Source organism: Halichoerus grypus, chromosome 9 (genome assembly GCF_964656455.1).
Source record: "Halichoerus grypus chromosome 9, mHalGry1.hap1.1, whole genome shotgun sequence".
Taxonomy (NCBI): domain Eukaryota; kingdom Metazoa; phylum Chordata; class Mammalia; order Carnivora; family Phocidae; genus Halichoerus; species Halichoerus grypus.
In genome coordinates this window covers 59,011,501-59,030,395 of record NC_135720.1, presented here as the reverse complement: position 1 = coordinate 59,030,395, position 18,895 = coordinate 59,011,501, and the positions used below count along the sequence as shown (strand labels likewise).

At 39.6% G+C, this 18,895-nt stretch overlaps 1 protein-coding gene across 1 annotated transcript in view; it reads right to left on the bottom strand.

Moving 5' to 3' along the window:
- The window catches only part of SIM1 (SIM bHLH transcription factor 1), a 63,371-nt gene that overhangs the window by 20,996 nt on the left and 23,480 nt on the right, over positions 1 to 18,895 (bottom strand). The window contains exon 9 of the mRNA XM_036119350.2: positions 2,771 to 2,939. Coding sequence (XP_035975243.1) covers positions 2,771 to 2,939 — 169 coding nt within the window. The remainder of the gene's footprint in view (positions 1 to 2,770; positions 2,940 to 18,895) is intronic.

The following is an 18,895-nucleotide window of genomic DNA, read 5'->3' as shown; positions in this document are numbered from 1 at the left end:
GAGGCCTTGCTATTGTCAAGGAAGGTTGTTTTTCCCTCTAGCAAAGCATTAACATTAAGATGGGAGTTTCCTAGAGGAATGTCTACTCTACCAGCCTCGAGTATTTGTCGATGGGCGGCAGGTTATAAGGAAATTTAATTTTATCTACATTTCTTTTCTTGCCTTTGTTCTCCACATCATTCCCCCCTGAACAATTTTGACCCTTAAATCATTAAAGTTGTTGAGGATGGAAGGTCTTATCTTCTGTAACTTCTTCCTGCTAAATAGGTGCATAGAGATGTCCCTACCTATGGGTCAACATTGGTAGGTTGGAGAATTTATATATAGGAGTTACCAAAGGCAGAAACAGCCAGTCCAAGGTAGACAATCTTCTGTATTTTTTTTAAACTAGGGAACATGTGGGGTGCCTGAGTGGCTCAGTTGGTTAAGCATCTGCCTTCAGCTCAGGTCATGATCCCAGGGTCCTGGGATTGAGCCCCTCCTTGGGCTCCCTGCTCAGCGGGGAGCCTGCTTCTCCCTCTCCCTCTGCCTCTCGCCTCTGCTCCTGCATGTGCTCTCCCTCCCTCTCTCTCTCTCTCTCAAATAAATAAAATTTTTTAAAAAATAAAATAAACTAGGGAACTCCTCCTCCTTTGTGTATGACCACATGCACAAAGAGCAGTCTAATGACAATTACAACATTTTTTAAAAAATGAGTCATCTAGGGGCACCTGGGTGGTTCAGTCGGTTAAATGTCCAATTTGTGATTTCAGCTCAAGTCATGATCTTAGGGTCATGAGATCGAGCCCCACATTGGGCTCCATGCTGGCCATGGAGCCTTCTTAAGATTCTCTCTCCCTCTGCTTTCCCCCCACTCATGCATGCTCTCTCTCTCTCTCAAATAAATAAATAAATAAATAAATATTTTTAAAAAATGAGTAGTCTACCATTAGAGCAAACTAACAGAAATTTTAGATGTTAGAGCTATGCATGAAAGAAGACAGAATTAGTGAGTTTTTAGAAGTCCAGTGGGGAGGGCGCCTGGGTGGCTCAGTCGGTTAAGCGACTGCCTTCGGCTCAGGTCATGATCCCAGGGTCCTGGGATCGAGTCCCACATCGGGCTCCCTGCTCTGCGGGGACCCTGCTTCTCCCTCTCCCACTCCCCCTGCTTGTGTTCCCTCTCTCACTGTGTCTCTCTCTGTAAAATAAATAAATAAAATCTTTAAAAAAAAAAAAAAAAGAAGTCCAGTGGGGAGATATTTTGTGGCTTAATTTCTGCATAACAACAGATAAATTCCTTCTTAACTTAGTATTTCCTAATTTAAATTCTTCTTTCATCTATGTGTTCAACATTCCTGTATATTTAAGGATAAAATTACCCGAAGGCATAATTGATCCTTCCAAGTAATAAAAAGAGAGAGTAAAACTTTTTCCCCAAGGTACAAGATTATAATAAGAAAAGCTTCTCAGATGTTCAATAAAAAGAAGCAACTCCTCTTCCACAGTGACTTTAACTAAAATGTACTTTTTAAGTAAAGTGTTCAGTCCTCATAACAGAGGGTGGACACTGAAAACTGTCTAGACATCACATATCAACTCCCTCTCTTTTGTCAGAGTAAAGAGATCTAGCCTTCTGTGGGAGATTTTAAATTGTGTGACATAAGTCTCTTGTGGGGGCCATGATCTTCTCATCTTTATATACCAAGCTGCTAAAATAATCTAGCAAATAGTAGCTTCTTAGTAATCATTGGTTCAATAAATCACATTTCTTCAAACAGTATATACATTTGTAGAAATCAACAGAGTAATATAGCTCTGAGAAGTAAGGAAATAACAGTTTCTGTAACTAGTAGATGGCCAGTTTTACTCTAAAAAATATATTTAAAACATAAATGATAAAGACCACTTAGACAAAATAACTCCAAATCCAGTCTGGCTTTATATAAGCCTAGGAATCATCTCCTGGGTTACTCTAGTGATGTGGTGCTATAAGGAAAAGGATAGAGGTAAGATGGTCCCAAGATCCTAGGAGTAGAGAATCCCCAGTTCTGTCCTACTTCTTTCAGGCCAGGAGAGAGCTCTGCACATATCTTGGCACAGTCTAGTTTCTATATCTCGGTGACTGATCAGAAAAATAATTTTTTCCTTCCAAGAATACAGACTCATCCTTGTGCCTTGCAGTATTTCTGGAATATCTCCTCTGGGTCTCATCAGCTCACCACCTTGTAAAGATGAGAAGAGAGTTGCTTTTCCTATCATTCCTCCCATCTGGTAGATTCTATTTCCCTCCTTCCCCAGATAGTCCTCCTGTGCACAAATGTCATGACGAGATGCATCCTTGATTCTTTGCCTCTGCCTCTTCATTTCCTTCTACTTCGGTTCCTGTCCTAAGAATCAGTTTTACTATGTTAAGCTCTTGTTTTCCGTATTTTGCTATGCTGGCTACATCTTTTTGGTCAGGATCAATTTCTTTGAAAAAACAAAGTTACGGCTCCAACTGCAACTGAGACTCTCACCGTCTTCGTATGAAAGCAGCAAACCACAAGATCATTTCAAATTTTTACTAGCATAGTTATTTTAAAAGGAGAAGAGCAGGATGAAGATAGTTTTAGAAAGCTTTCCAGATACATAGAAATTTTAAATTTATTACAACCAGATAATGAATTCCAAACTGTTTTAATACTTCCTCAACTTTGAGTCCAAACCAAGTCTCTCTCTCTCTCTCTCTCTCTCACATACACACACACACACACACACACACAAGAAAGTTGCAAAATGGCAGTGCACCTACCTGAGGATACGGGGAAGTTCTGGATTTTGACTTTGAGCTGGAAAGCCTGGACTTGGCCCCCTTCCTGTTGTCAGTCATGGTAGGAGTGGAACTGCTGGTGTAGGAGAAGGCTGGTTTAGAGACTGAGATCTGATCCAGGGAGAGCTGCAACCCTTTGTATTCCGTGTCCCTGTAGGGTGAGAGGACACAGCCCTTAATCTGCCACCACAGGAAATGGCTACATGTGTTCTCTCACCAGGAAAGGCAGTAATCCATATTTGAAAAGGAAGCAAGCAAAAGTTAGCCATATAACTGGTCACCACGAACACCTTGATTATTTTAGAAATGCCTAACATTTAACTAATGTATACAGAGGTAGCTGTATACAGCCAAATTATGATATGCTCATGAAAATGTTTTGATTTTAAAACACATTTTTGATTATTTTTATAAGTAGAAAATAAATCCATAATTCAACTTCTCTGAGCTTTTGTGTCCTCATTGGTGAGGTATAGATTATAAAATCGACTCTAAAGGATTTTCTGTCTAGGGTGAATTCAACAGACAACTGACCATCTGATGCTATTGGATTATTGGCAAGAAGAAGGTCAGCTGTTCCAAGATCAATCATTGTGGCAAACATTCCTAATATTTTTATAGCTAGCAAACCAGTGAAACTAGGCTACTAAGTAGTTAAAAATCCCTTTTAACAGGCTAACTAAATCAGTTACATTAGGGTACATTTTACCATCAGTTATTTCCACTTCATCTTCAATAAATATCTATTAAGCTCCTAGTACATACCAGGTTTTGTGCTATCTGGAAATGAAAGAATGAGTAAGATGCCTAGAGTCCCTGCCCTTCCGCAGATTACAATCTATTTCCAAGAAGAAACAATGAACAAATATTAATTAAACATAATCACTGCAGACTGTGATGTGAAGAGGATAAAGAGTATGTCTTGGAGAGTTCTTTACAAAGGTATGTGGTATGAGGTATTTAGTGACTGAAGATGACAGCTATCACCTCAGCCCGCTCCAGGCAGCAGAGAATCTTGACTGACTCCTCAGTTTTCATAAGAGGATATCAACCTTTCCCACTGGCAGCCAAAATAAAATGTTTCATAGCCTTCTTTATGAGGACTCGTGGGAGAATTTCCTTTCAGGTTCTAGAACTAGTTGGGCTGCTCCTGGGTAATTGATTTCTTTTTCTCTCACAGACACCGTGAATCATATAACCCATCATGTTTCCCCCATTGCCCTGGAAGTCAAAAAGCCCTGAGCCCCAAATCTGATTGGTAACCACCTCTAACAAGTGGACGAGTCCTCAGGGCAGGCATTTTGTGCAACAAACCTTACTGGCTTCTTTCATTTTCCTAATTTTATTTTTCCTTTTTTTCTAATGGGTTCACCTTTCTAAAAAATGTACATGCATTTTTAATACTAAGATAGGTATATTAAATGTAATAAACTAATAAAGTTAGATATGTTAAAGTGATTGGTAGATTTCCAGGGATCAGCAAAGATTCATTTATCTTCTCTTTCTTTTCCCTATTTGTTCTTCTACAGAGAGATCAGGCAAAGGCAAAAGGATAATTCAGGCAAGGAGTCCCTCAAGTGACAAGGGATAGAAATCAGCTAAAACAGGTTCAATAATATCATTGCCACAAACTACAGTGTGCTGGTATATGTCAGCAAGTTACAATGACTTTATATCAAATAGTGCATCTACTCAGTGCAAGTTAAAAAAAAATTATCCTATGTTAGCAACAAAAATTTAGAAGGTGGGCATGCAATTTGTCTTCCGGGCTTGGGAAGTTGAATCATATGACTGGTCTGCTTTACTACTCTAATCATCTCCCAAGGAAAACACACAACACAGAGTCGTTGCACTCCCAGATCAGAAATTCAATGCCCTCCAAAATGTGGTTCCCACCTATTTTTCTGACAGTATCTGAAAATTTTCCTTCATCAGCCCCTCACTTTACCCAAAATAGTTCTCCCCAAACTAACCTCATACTTTCCTCTCTTCCACCTCCAACACATTCCTATAGAACTCCTCTAATAAAGAACTGTCTTAAATCCTACTTGCCTCTGAAGCCCTTCCCAACTGCTAACCCCATTCATTCCTTCAACACATGTTTACTGAGTGAGTGACTCTGTGGAGGCCCTGGGGAGACATCAATAAACAGAAGGACTAAGTTGCTGTGCTCATGAAGAAGACACCAGGGCCAGTTCCTGAGGGAAGTAGGGAGGGGACCAGAAACTATCTCCAACCTTATTTTTCAAGTGATAATGTCTAATCTTTCCTAGGGGTTCTAAGTTCCTAGAGGGCAAGAGTCAAGAGACATTCTGGTATGTTCCAATGGCAACTGCATAATATTTCACACATTTGGAAGAGGAAGAAGATAAAGACGCAACTCAGAAAGGACTGTTTTCCTCAGTGACTATTAATAACCAGCAGCCCAACAGTATGTCTCTGTTGGAAAAGACCCCCCTGGGCGGTGAGTCCCATGAACCACCTGCCCCGAGATCACATGCATGTGACAGTGAGCAAGATGGGCTCTGACAGGAGGTAGAGCTCCCTTGCTTGGGTATCTCCCGTGTCAAATGGGTACTAGTATATCCATTCAGTCCCTTCCCAACAGGACCTAGACTGAAAACAAAAACCCTGCACCCCTGAACATATGGCCACATAATTTTTAAAACACACTCTTAATGCAACATTTCAGCACAGAGACTTCATGGTGATAAATAGAGAGTAAACAAGGATTCATTTCTCTCATGTACACCATCAGACCCCCAAAATATGTATCTCAACTACTGAAGAAGTCTTCCCAAAGTTTTTGCATAGTTTCCAATGATAGAAATACTCTGAATAGGCTTAAATAAAAATTCAAAACCAATAAACGATTTGAAATTCTACACAGTCATATGAAAATGTTAAGAACTATAAGAATAGTTATGCAAATACTTTTGATAAAAAAAATTTAATATTTTGGTGCACATCTAAAAAGGCCACAAAGAATCCACCAAAACAGCAAAAGATCATGAGGTCAGATAGACCATGGTTTGAGCCACTTACTGTGTAACAACCCATCTAGACCTCAATTTCCTCTTTATAGCTCATAGAGATGGATGTGCTAAGGTTTAGAAAAGTATTATATGAAAAACTCATAGCACAGTGCCTAGAACATAGTAAATGCTCAATAAATACTAAGTATTATTTCTTTACTTCCACACTTTGTGGTGCTTTTTTGGCACCTGATTTCCCCAAAACAATAGTTCCACTTTGGTAGCGATTGTAATACATTTTATTACAAACACCTCCTTATGATGTATTTCTTTCCTCTCTACCGCTAACTCACATTAATTTGCTCTGTTGCTTCTTAGTCTGTAAACTCTATTGCACTATGGCCAAAATACTTACTAAGTAAGGTAAGCTCTTCATGGCCAAGTAAGCAAATGGGGACTTCAGAGCTGCACAGACCTGACATGCTGAGAGGAGCTCAGCCTTCCTATTCCTCTACCAACTCAAAGATAAGACGAAAAGCACAATAAAAAAAAACCCACTTAAAGACATTTCAAGTACAGTTGATGTGCTGCCAAGAGCAGCTCTGAATGACAGATTCACTAAGAACAAAGCATTTGTTTTACTTTTAGAATTCTATTAAATTGGAGCATTTCATTTGTATGGATTAAAGGTCTAGATGCTGATGGGAATCACATTATGGCTTCCATTTCCCTCCTCCAAACTCAGACACTCCCTCCCTTCTCCTCAGTGAGGCATATTCTGGTATCTCTCACACACACAGACACACACACAGACGTACACACACACACACACACACACACACACACCACACACACATCCTCAAAGTTAGGTATATGCCTAGTAAAGCTGTTCAGTGTTCCCCTGTGGAGCGGGACAAAATAAAATACTTGGGTGCACAGCCCTTGGACTCTGAAATGAGTATAGGGAGGAATTTGACTTAGCTGACTTTAATAAAGGAGGGACAGGACACAGCCCTACTCTACTTCTAAAGCTTTCCTGAAAAGTACCACCTAGACCCTGTTCAGGACTCCACAGTCTCCCCTCACTAGGGCAGCTCATGCTGTTCTCCCAGATACCATCGGCATATCAAAAGAGGAACTGTGGCATATGCCTCTTGGCATATTTTTCAAAATGGTTATTGATATCAATTTACATTTTTTTTTCTCCCTTGAGTGACCTGTACTAGAGCTGCAGACATCAGGTACCTCGGCTCCGAAAGCAATGTGAAATGGGTAATTTGCAGTCACTAGGACTTGCAGCTTGTCAATCTCACTCGTATTTGCACAGACCAAAGTAATCCTCTTATTCCATTATGGACAGTCAGAAATCATTCAATTTGCAGAATTAACCATCTGAGTCTACTCTAAACTTTATAATAGTCATGTACATATTTGGAATTACTCAAATTCCAATAGAATAAAAGGGGCCATTTTTGCATCACTGGCCTTCTCGGCCTTCCCTTCAGCAATATGCCATGACCACCCACGAGGTAAGTTCCATATGGGAACCTCAGTGTGATACCCTTGCAAAGCAAATAAGAGTTATCTTCATCACAAAGAGTACTTTTAGCTTCAGAGAAATGCATTAATATAATTTCTATCATTTTGACCGGGAGACTGGTGTCCATGATGTCAACAGCAGCACGACTATATTTACAACCTTCAAGTGAGTTGGAATGATTGCACAGAGAAGCAATCAGCAGTATTTGATCAGCTCATGTTGAGTCAAGATTCTTCACAAGAACCTTTCCTCTTCAACTCTGCCATATCCTATTGCGCTTCCATTTTAGACAAGTAACTTTTTGCTTCTGTCATGTCAGTTTTGAAGCTGGCCATTGTGAAGTGTCTTTGCTGGCTTTATGTTATGGGGCAATACTTAAAAGATGTTGCCAGATTTCCCAATTGAGCTATTTAAAAAAAAAAAAAAACAGCTGAAGGTGATCAAATTACAGAGGAAAACGTGGAAACAGAGACATACAATTGATTTAGCTCCAAAGGCGCTGACTGCAATAAGCAGAGGATTGCATTAAACTGTGATCGGATTAAGTAGGAACGACTGCGTCTTATACTAAACTTTTTAATTGGATTCTCGAATCACTGTCACACGAAGTGCATGACCTTCTTTATATTCTGGCAGAGTTACCGCCTGGCCACTGGGTAAACCTCTGCAGCAGAGAGACCTAGTTTATGTTTCATTTTCAGGCTCCCATGGAGCCCAGCAGAAATAGCTGATAAGGAGGATTCCATACTGTGAGAGGCTCACAAACGAAGACATCTGCTGGGAAATTAGGCTAAGGCACCCTTGGAAATATAATAGTCTCATACTAATAAGTGGATTTGTGTTTGCTCCTTGTGGTTTTCTCCATTTGCTTTGGTGATTTCAGTAGTTCCCCAAAAGTCTTTGGTTTTACATAAACACTGCCTCTGCCTAGAAACATCTTTCTCCTCTATTTTGTAGGTCTCATCCAACATGCTATGGAGTGGATAGCAGGACAAGGGGGAGGGATGGCTTAGGCACAAAGTCTGCCATCACATTGTAATTTCAAGAAGGAAAGATTGGGGGGGGGGGTGTAAACAATAGGCAAACAATAACTAAAAAGGAAGTAAAAAACTATAATATTTTGGTAAGTTGTAGCAAAGTCAACCATCCTCACAGCAGGGATTACGGAATACCTTTGCACAAACCCATGACACAAGTTGCAATATAGCTAAGTCCAGACCTGCCACGACATGCATCTGAATTCATTTCTTCCCCTCCCAGGCCACAGTGATTTCCTGCTCCCCCCTCTCAGCTCCTACGCAGACACTGCTTCTAACACTCATTTAGCACATCTAGGTCCTGTCACACAGTGTGGTGAATGGTGTATCTGACAACAATCTCCTAAATTCCTTCTCTTACGATAGTCTCTATTGACTGCCTAGCACCATATCTTACAGAGAACAGATGCCCATTTGCAAGTGATTAACAAAATAATTCTCAGTGCAATAAACTTTTATTCATCTCAAATCCAAATGACCAAATGACCAAAAATTCAAAAACTGGCAAACCTTTCTACATAAGTAAGAAAAAAAAAATACCTACTAAGTAAGCAAGTTTATGTGAGGGATTTTTAAATTCCAAGATTATAATTGATAATGATCATTCTGATATCCTGTGAGACCTTAAAGAAACAAATCATGTTATTATTTTAGCATTATGCATATTAAGAAAATGCACTTATTTTTCGTCAAGTTACAATTCAGGCATGGTATATGTGATACTTAAACAAACTAGAATACTAAATTAATTTTATCCTCAACAATTTATTCAGAATAATTATAACTGTATTGAAGTAGCGAGGAGGAATAGTACTTTAAACCTCAGAGAAATAACTTCTACAAATTGATAATACAATATCTCTGAAATAGAAAAATGTGAAAAGGATGTAAACAACGTACAAATTGCTAAGGAACAATTTTTTTTAAAGTTTAGCCCACTTGTAATAACCTATATGAATTAAGGCAACTATCAGATTTTCTGGTCATTTTTATCTTTCAAATCAACGAAGATTTTATTTTAATGACAATAAATCTCAATGAAGACAAGGTGAAATAAATTGGCATTCTTATATACTAATGCTAAAAAGAGTAAACTATCAGTGTTTATCAAGAGTCTTAAGAATGTTCATTCCTTAAATTCAGTAATTCCACTTCTAGGAATATATCTTATGAAAATAGTCAGAGATGAGTATCAAAAGTCTATATACAAGGGTACTTAGCATAATTTCTTACATTTAATTGTAAATAAGTAAATAAAAACCAACAATAGAACCATTACTTAACTATGGCATACCCATGTGATAAAATATTATGCAGTCATTAATTTTTTTACTCTAATGATGTGAAAAATACTACTGATAGAGTGAAAAATTATCTATTTTAAAATGAACATGTACCATATATGCACGTATTTGCACATACATGTAGTGGGAAGCAAAAAATTAAAATGTTAACAGTGACTATCTGGAAAATAGATTAAAGATGTTCTTTATCTTCTCTTTATTCCTCTCTATATTATCTTAATTCTTTCTATAATAAACATGTATGACTTTCATAATCAAAAATATTTCGTGAAAAAGAAACTCTAACTGAGGCAAACTTCAGGTACTCCCACCTGATATTGAAATGGTTCCCCAATTTCTCTTCCTTGTATTTCCAGGATTTCTTCTTTGTGAATAATATTGAATTATGGAGGAGACAACACCCCTAAACTTCTTTTCCCATAGGCTCAACTTCTCATGAACACCATTTATAATTTTAAAATGTCCAAATGTTCATATGCTCTCTCGGTGCCTATACATTTCATTTACTTTCTGATCTATTTTCCACCCTTCCTACCTTACAGAATTATCCGTCTCTGAAGACTTTCATGTGAACTCTATGACTCTATGTTTCCTTTGTTGGAGAATATAACTTAAATTATTACTTATAATTGAAAAAAAAGAAAGTCTTGCCATGTAGTTTCCTATAACAGTTCAGCTTCCTGTGAGTTATGGATGGCATATTCATCATTGTTTAAATAGAGTAAACCTTACTTTGGGGGCCACATTTTTTGTTCTGAAAAACTTAATTTTTTATGCTCAGAAATTCATTCTATATCTATAGCTAGTAAAGTTTAGATGTATTTGTAAATCCTACAGATCTAAGTTCCAAATTCTATTGATATTATAGCTTTTTTTGTTTCTTATTTTCTCAAAGTTTGGCCAGGGATGGGGGGCAGTTAGGGAGGTATTGGTCTTTAAAGGTTAGATCCGAACAAATTAAACGAAAATGTGCTGCCTCTTTCACCAAAGGCATAAGTTTAAAAATGCCAATCTCCTTTTCTACAGTCAAGACCGCTAATTAGGCCTCTTCTAGGGGAAAAAAAAAAGGCCAAATATAAAGAAAGAAAAAAATGATACTAATATTAACGGAGTTTTTCTTACTTTTAAGAATGTTCGCAAATAGCAAATAAAATGCATACATGCTATTCTGCCCGCCCCTGCTTTCCATGTCTTTCCATTCTTTTTCACCTCCCCATGCTCTGTGTCCATCCCCCTCACCTTCACTGTCATTTTATTAAGCTGACGTTTTTCAAATGTATGTTCCCGTCAGAACTTGCCAATACCCAAGATAGATAAGTAATGGGGAACCCATCACCTAACACCTTATATTTGGTTGAGATTCTGTTCTCCACAGGAATAGCTTTCTCACCCAGTTCTGACTCTTACAAAGCTTCTTCCTAAACCCTAAAAATAACCCCCTGGCATAGAGGGTGAAAAAGCACACCTCCTATTTTCAACTTCACACAAACTCCTAGAACAGAAAAAAATACTTGTAATCACAAAGAAATAATCTTCCCACAACACTGAGAAATTTGCATTCTAAACTCAAGACCAGAGGGTCCCAAAACTCCCACAGTTTGTGGAGAGACCCCACAAGGCTAAACCTCATGGCACCCTTGAAATCTCTGCCCTTTTCAACACAACACAAAGGCACGGCATTTCTGCAGATAATAGAAAAGTAGAACCTCAGGCTTTGAACTCCCCAGGAAAAGACACAGCAAAAATGATGGCATGATGTGATGTTTTCAAATGCACAAATCTTCATTTGTTTAACTTAAATGTTTTAAAATATGTCCTATAGCATTTATTCTTGATTAAACCTCTTCTAGACAGTTAATCATTAACGGTTTCTTTACAGTTGCTGTGCAAACAGTTCATTCATACCTATGACATATCAAATCTCACAGACGTGTTCTTTAATTGGATTCATTTATTTCTAATCTCCCTAAGCCCTTACTACTGTAATGCTTGACTAAATATACATTAAACTCTATTATTTAAATGGCTAAAATAAATTTGAGGTGTATTTTATGAATAAAAATTCACAATTCAATAAATGTTCTGCCATTATCATTATTATTATTATTATATGCGTTGCTGTTGAGGCATTTTATTTTTTTATTTTTATTTTTTTTTTTTAAAGATTTATTTATTTATTTGAGAGAGCGAGAATGAGAGAGAGTACATGAGAGGGGGGAGGGTCAGAGGGAGAAGCAGGCTCCTCGCTGAGCAGGGAGCCCGATGCGGGACTCGATCCCGGGACTCCAGGATCATGACCTGAGCCGAAGGCAGTCGCTTAACCAACTGAGCCACCCAGGCGCCCCAACTGTTGAGGCATTTTAAATTGCCTGGTAGATAAGTTGTGTTTAAACAACTTTAAATAGGGACACCGGGGTGGCTCAGTCAGTTGAGCAGCTGACTCTTTGATTTCAGCTCAGGTCATGATCTCAGGGTCCCAAGTCCAGCGCCAGGAGGAGCCCTGCTAGGGGCTCCACACTCAGCGGGGAGTTTGCTTGAGGATTCTGTCTCCCTGTCCCTCTGCCCCTCCCCACTTCTTGTGTGTGCTCTCTCTCTGTCTCTCTCTCTTTCTCTCTCTAAAATAAATAAATAAATCTTTTTTTTTAAAGATTTTATTTATTTATTTGACAGAGAGACACAGCGAGAGAGGGAACACAAGCAGGGGGAGTGAGAGAGGGCGAAGCAGGCTTCCCATGGAGCAGGGAGCCCGATGCGGGGCTCGATCCCAGGACCCTGGGATCATGACCTGAGCCGAAGGCAGACACTTAACGACTGAGCTACCCAGTCACCCCTAAATAAATAAATCTTAAAAAAATAAACAACTTTTAACAAAGTAAGTGTTTAAACAAAATAAGTTCTGAATTATCACTAGAGATTTTGGATTGCCCACCAAAATGCCCAAATTTTCATTGCCTTTATATTTGGAGTCAGAGAGCTTATACAATACTACACAGACTATAAAGTTATTACTAGAGTTCATTACCAGAGATACAATAGGCAGCTGCCTGCATTTATGACTTGTAGGGCTTGAGAAGTTTCCTTGGCCCCCACAAAGATATCTCAAGAATGGTCTACTGGTTTATACTTAAAATCTACTATTAGATATTTATTTCTTTGGCTTTAGGCAGATGGCTCAGAAAAGGTTAACAGAGTAAGTCTCATCTGTTATTTTTCATTGGTTCAGTTTAGCAGCTACTTTCTTTAGAGCAGTGGTTCTCAAACTTCATGCATCAGAAGCCCCTGAAGAGTTTATTAAAACTCAGCCTGCTAAGCCCCACCCCTTAGAGTTTCTTATTTGCAGGTCTCGGGAGGAGCCTGCAGTTTGCATTTTTAACAAGCTCCTGGGGGGGGGGGGGATGGTGCTGATGCTGCCAGTCAGGGGACCATATTTTGAAAACTGGAGCCATTGTTATGTGGGATAAGAAAACTAAAGAAATCAGATGAAAGGGTCCCAAAGAGAAGATGGAAAACCACTGTAAAGGGAGGGGACATTCCAAAGACAAACTTCACACTTTCCCCAGGGCCAGCCTTACTGCATATTTCACCAGCCTATTCCCATCCCGATCCCTGTTCGTGTCCTTTCAGCCTCCTCTGGGGACACTGCCTGCTCCTGCAGATCCCACAACATGGAGAGCTACAGGGCTTGGTCTTTAGGCTGCATCTCAGTTACCACTCACTCTCCAGGGATCTCATGCACTTTTGCTGGCTTTAAATCCTATACATTGATGACCCACCATCTCCAGCCAGACCTCCCCACTCCATGATACCCAGATCCAACTGCCTGCCTGACATTATCACTTAAATGAATGACAGGCATCTCAAACTAAATATGTCCACACACAACCCTTGATTGTTGCCCCTGTCTACAAATCTGCCCCTTCCCACCATTCACCCAAGCCCCTCAGGCTAAAAACTTAGATGCTGACCTTGACTCCTCATTTTTTCACAACTTCCATCTAGTCCATCTGCAAACCCTATTTGTCTATTTTCAACACATCCTGAATCTGACCCTCCATCACTACCTCCTTCTTTCAAGCCATCATCTTCCCTCACCTAGGCAATGGCAATCATTTCCTAACTGGTCCCCCTGCCTCTACCCTCCATCTTTCCCTAAGCCTATTTTCCACACCAGCCAGATGACCTTTTCATAGCTTAAATTAGTTCATGCCATGCCTCTGCTCAAAAATCCAGTGACTTCCCAAAGCCTTCAAGACCCAGCATGGTCTGACCCTGCCTATTCTAGCATCAACTTCTTATGCCCTTCCCCTCCTTTTCTCTTCTCCAGCTACAGTGACCTTCTCATTCATCGGCTTACTTACCTAGTTTGTTTCTACCCCAGGGCTTTTGCATTTGCTTCCCACTGCTGGGAATACTCTTCTTACGGGTCTCAGCATGACTGCCTCCCTCCCTTCATTCAGGAGTCTTCAGAGAGGTCTTCCCCAACCACTCTTTGTCCTGCTTAATTTTTTCCTTTCATTTCGTGATATTGTAGGACATATTTATTTGTTTATAAGTACTATCTGTTTCTTCCCACTAAAATTTACCCTCCACAAGTGTAGGGACGTTGTCCGTGTTGGTCACGCTACAACCGTCCTATAGACCCTGGCACCCATTAGGCACTGGGGAAAGACTTGCTGAGTGAATGCAAGAACCATCCCATTTGCAGAAGGAAGGACTATACTCTACAACACTTCTTACCATCCTCTTAATTATAGCAACAAAAATTAAGCTAATTCTAATGAGAGAGATTTGTTTATAATGAAGGTCCTATTGAGTCAACGGGGAAGAGACACAAATAGAAAAGAGATGATAATGTAGCGTATCTAAATATTTTCCCCTGATTTTCAATTAGCTCTCACAATAAAATGCTACCCTGCATTTTGTTATTTCTTTAACTGCTCTAATTGGAGGAATGAAATTGACACTCACTCTGCCCTCTGCTTGTGGGCTTCATCCTTCCACCATTCCTGAGCTGGAACCCTGCAGGGTTCCATTACCCAAATCCAGCACAACAAATGCTTCACTTTGCCAGGACTGTAGTAAGATTTCAACAGCTAATAGAAATGCTATGACTTTCAACAGTCAGTCTCTTGAATGCCTTATAAAATTTAAAATGCAAAACCTTGTGTTGCATTTGGTTCATTTCAAAAAAAAAAAAAAAGCTGCTCTTTTCCTGTCGTACATTTGGACACCAATATCAATTAATGGGAGTGTTGAAAGAAGTAAATCTCATGGGTTCTTACCTTCAGCCACCAGAACACATTATAATCATGCCAAGTGCAGAGAGTAAAATGAATGACCAAGGAGCAGCAACAAGCTGTAAACCCCTAAAAATGCTCAGAACCAGGGATTCTATTTTTGTAATGGTTTTCAGTAGGAGGAGGCAAGAGACAGCACGTTCTCAGATTGCATTACCAGAGAGTGTTGCTATTCTCAGAGAGATGTAAAAAGTGGCAAGGGACTTGGGTTTAAAAGTACAAACAGAGAGAGAATCCCACCTTAATGGGTACCATTATGACATCCAGTTCAATATAATGAGGCTATTTCCATGGTCTGGCCAGCAGCCCATATTAACACGGCTTTACTGATGTGGATACAACAAATTCTGTTTGAACAAGAAATCCCCAGGAAAAAGAGAGAGAGAGAGAGAGAGAGATATCCTTTCACAGTCTCTATCCATTTAACAATCAATCAAAGGGGAAAATACCCTTCCAGTAAAGACAGCAATGCCCATTTGAATCCTGGTAAAATATTAGATGTTCCAAATAAAATAGTGTTCTGTGGGGATGGATCGCTGTTCTGTGAGAATGTCATAACTGTTGATGCCTAAACTGGCGAAGGGGAGGTGGGGTCGGGCCCAGGGATTAAGCACATTGCGTGGCAGCTGACTAGGTTCTGAGTATGCCAAAACTTCTGTGAAGCTATTAGGTCACTTTGTGGAGACCCCGTATTGAACTCTTTTAGTAAACTATCCATAGACTTTTGCAAAATCTCTTCAAAGTGTCCTATTACTTCCCAAGTATTAGGTGGAATCATATGAAATTGCCAATATTGGACTGCTTCAATGTACATAAATGGCAATTACATACGGTTCACCCTAGTACAATGTTACCAACTTAAAGATAGCATGCCAAAGAGGAAATCAGGTGGGCCCTGGAGTCCCGTCCCTGGGTTGGCATGTCCACTCAATAGCTGTGTTGTGTTGGCTAAGTTACTTGGCTTCTCTGAGCCTCTGGAACAAAGTAGCAGCCCCTCAAATGTAAGTCCTTCTTATTCCCTGACCTTTCTAAGTATGGCAACAACAGAGCACCTTCCCACCCTCCCTCACTTGCACCTGACAATCACACAGTCTTTCCAGGGCAGGGCAGCCAGGGAATGACCCCTTACAAAAGAAAAGTTAAAAGTATTACAAAGACCTAAAAATCATTAGAAACTTTTTTTAATGTAATAAATCTGCAAAGACTATTTTGACTCTCATGTGATTCTTCATTTTAAAACTCACTAAGATTCCTAATCCTATTAGAAGTCAACCCCACAAAACACCGAAATACTCCATTCAAAGCAGAACAAAAAGCAGCTCAATATCATTCCAACAGGATAAAAATCAACTTGACACACACAACTGCTCTCTCTGGCTGACATAATGAGATACACAGGACCCACCGTGGGCAACAGCGTTTTTGTCAGAGTTAAGATGGACTCCTTACCCTGCAGCCCATCCTGATCTCCCTCACACACACATATGCACAGCCCTCCCCGGGGGCTCAGCTGCTCTCCCTGCTCCACTCCCTCCCCGCCATCTAACCAAGGGGAGTCTGACCATACCCGCAAGCTTATTCCCCAGGTGACCTTAAGAGTGCCAAGGCACTTTGGGCTTTCTTCTAATTGTGGATGGAAGCGCTTCCCTCCAGGAAGGAATCTGTCATCAGCAAGCCTAGAGAGAAATCACACTGGGATAGAGCTTGTATTTGTGCTTATTTCTTTTTCCAGCAGGTACTGTCTCATTCATTTTGATATCCCCAGAACTTGGCACAGTGCCTGACACATAATAGGTGCTCAAGAAAACATTTATGAATGCTTAAAGGCCTACTAGTCCTAATCATCTGAAGTAGGATCTAACAATCCATTCCAGATGGATCAGCATGATTGGTGATTTCTCATTCTTGGGCAACACTCTGCCTTCCTAAGACTCATGCTTTCCCTCCTCCAGCCCAAAGACTCACAGACATTTATTTTGTGTTTATTGGCAAGCCAAAAATTATTTTATTTAATTTCACTGAAATAACCACCCTAATAATTCACATTTACTCAATGTTACTTTGTGTAGGGCACAGGGCCAAGAACCTCACACATTTCCTGATTTAATGTTCACAATAAAATAGATATTACTGAAATAGATATTACTACTACCCACATTTTACAGGTTAAAAAAAATAACAAGGTAAGCAATTTGCTCACAGTCACAGAGATAGCCAATAGCAGCACTGGAATTTGAATAGGCAATAGACCCATAACCCAAGCTCTTAACTAATATGCTATGTTGCATAATAAAGTAGTGATATCTCATTTCATAATATGTTTTGCAAGTATCTTGTAATGCACTCCTATGGTTATCAGGGTTGAAACATCTAACTAAAAAGCCTAGGGGTTAGACTGCATCATATTCTAATAGCATTATGCTTATGATGTCAAACACAGCACTGGGGAGGCCTTCTGGCTGGCCCTGCAAATCTGGAACCAAAGAATCAGGTTCTTTGCACCTCCCTCTCCTCCAGTCTGCTGATGTTCATTGTCCTAATGTATACCTCACATTGCTTTCTACAAATAATTTTTAAAATACAACCATTATACATGTGGCAATACTGTGTATTCATTTCACTAAGATTCTACATTCCATTCAGAATACTGACATCCTTTCCAACTTTAAAAACTGTGTCCTTGGGTTGCCTGGGTGATTCAGTCAGTTAAGCGTCTGCCTTCAGCTCAGATCATGATCTCAGGGTCCTGGGATCGAGCCCCATGTCGGGCTCCCTGGAGAAGTCTGCTTGTCCCTCTCTCCCTGCCTCCACTCGTGTTGTCTCTCTCAAATAAATAAATAAAATATTTTTTAAAAACTGTGTTCTAGGTCTAGATGCTATATACCAGATGCTAATATATATAAATATATATTATATATATGTTACTAAGGCTGGGTGAACATGTTCAAGATATATACCAGTACTAATCTGAGAAAGGTAAGAGGCTTAGAGAAAATAATCACCAAACCTGATGAAGCATGTTCAGTTCCAACAAAAAAGTTCAAGGTAAAAAGGTGAGAGAAGGAAAGAAAACCAGGTCAGATAAGAACAACGAGACAGGCACTGAATCTAATTTGAAGAGCAATACTAATTGTGCTATAATGTTCATGGAAAAAAGACCAATGAGACAAATGTGCATATGCATATGTCACCATTCCATCTCAAAAGACCCTACCTCTGCTTCCACCCCTACATTCTACTCCTTCCCTAATAGCTCCACCATTCAAGCTTCTCTGAATTTTTGCTCTCAACAAATAGCCCAGGTGTGCCATATCATTTCAAACTGTGCTAATCTGAGTTCTTAAATATTTAAATGGAACTCTTCTACTTTTCAAACTAAATTGTAAACTACTCAAGAGACGCCAAGACCTCTGCTTCATGTATTCATGCAATAAATCATTGCACTCTGCCATACTCTCTGAAACACTTGATTTAGCCATACCCAGTCCATACAGAGTAAAGGGAAATATACAAAGGGTTCCACTGGACACCATCAAAAATGTCAGTACTGCATGTTTTATTTCACTTTAAATTATAATTACTGACATTGGTAAAGTCGACAAAACATTGGCTCCAACTAAATTAACTTGAGAAATGTGATAAAAGCTTGGTTTCCTAGATCCCTCTTTTTCCCTGCAAAGCACCATGTAATGCACCTTCCACTTTGCCTGGGACAAATAAGGTGCTCAATAGATATTGGCTTCCTTCCCTCCAAGCACAAAACTCAGCTCCCTATAGAGTACACAACAACAGCAATGAAAAACAGGGTGAGCTTAACCAAAGTAGAGAAACCACCACCCACAAAAAGCACAATACTTGGAGATGTGTGTGTTGAGGAACTGGGGAGGGGGAGGAAGATAAACACTTAAATTTGTGAATTTGAAGATTTAGCAATTCAAGTTAAAAAGGGAACTA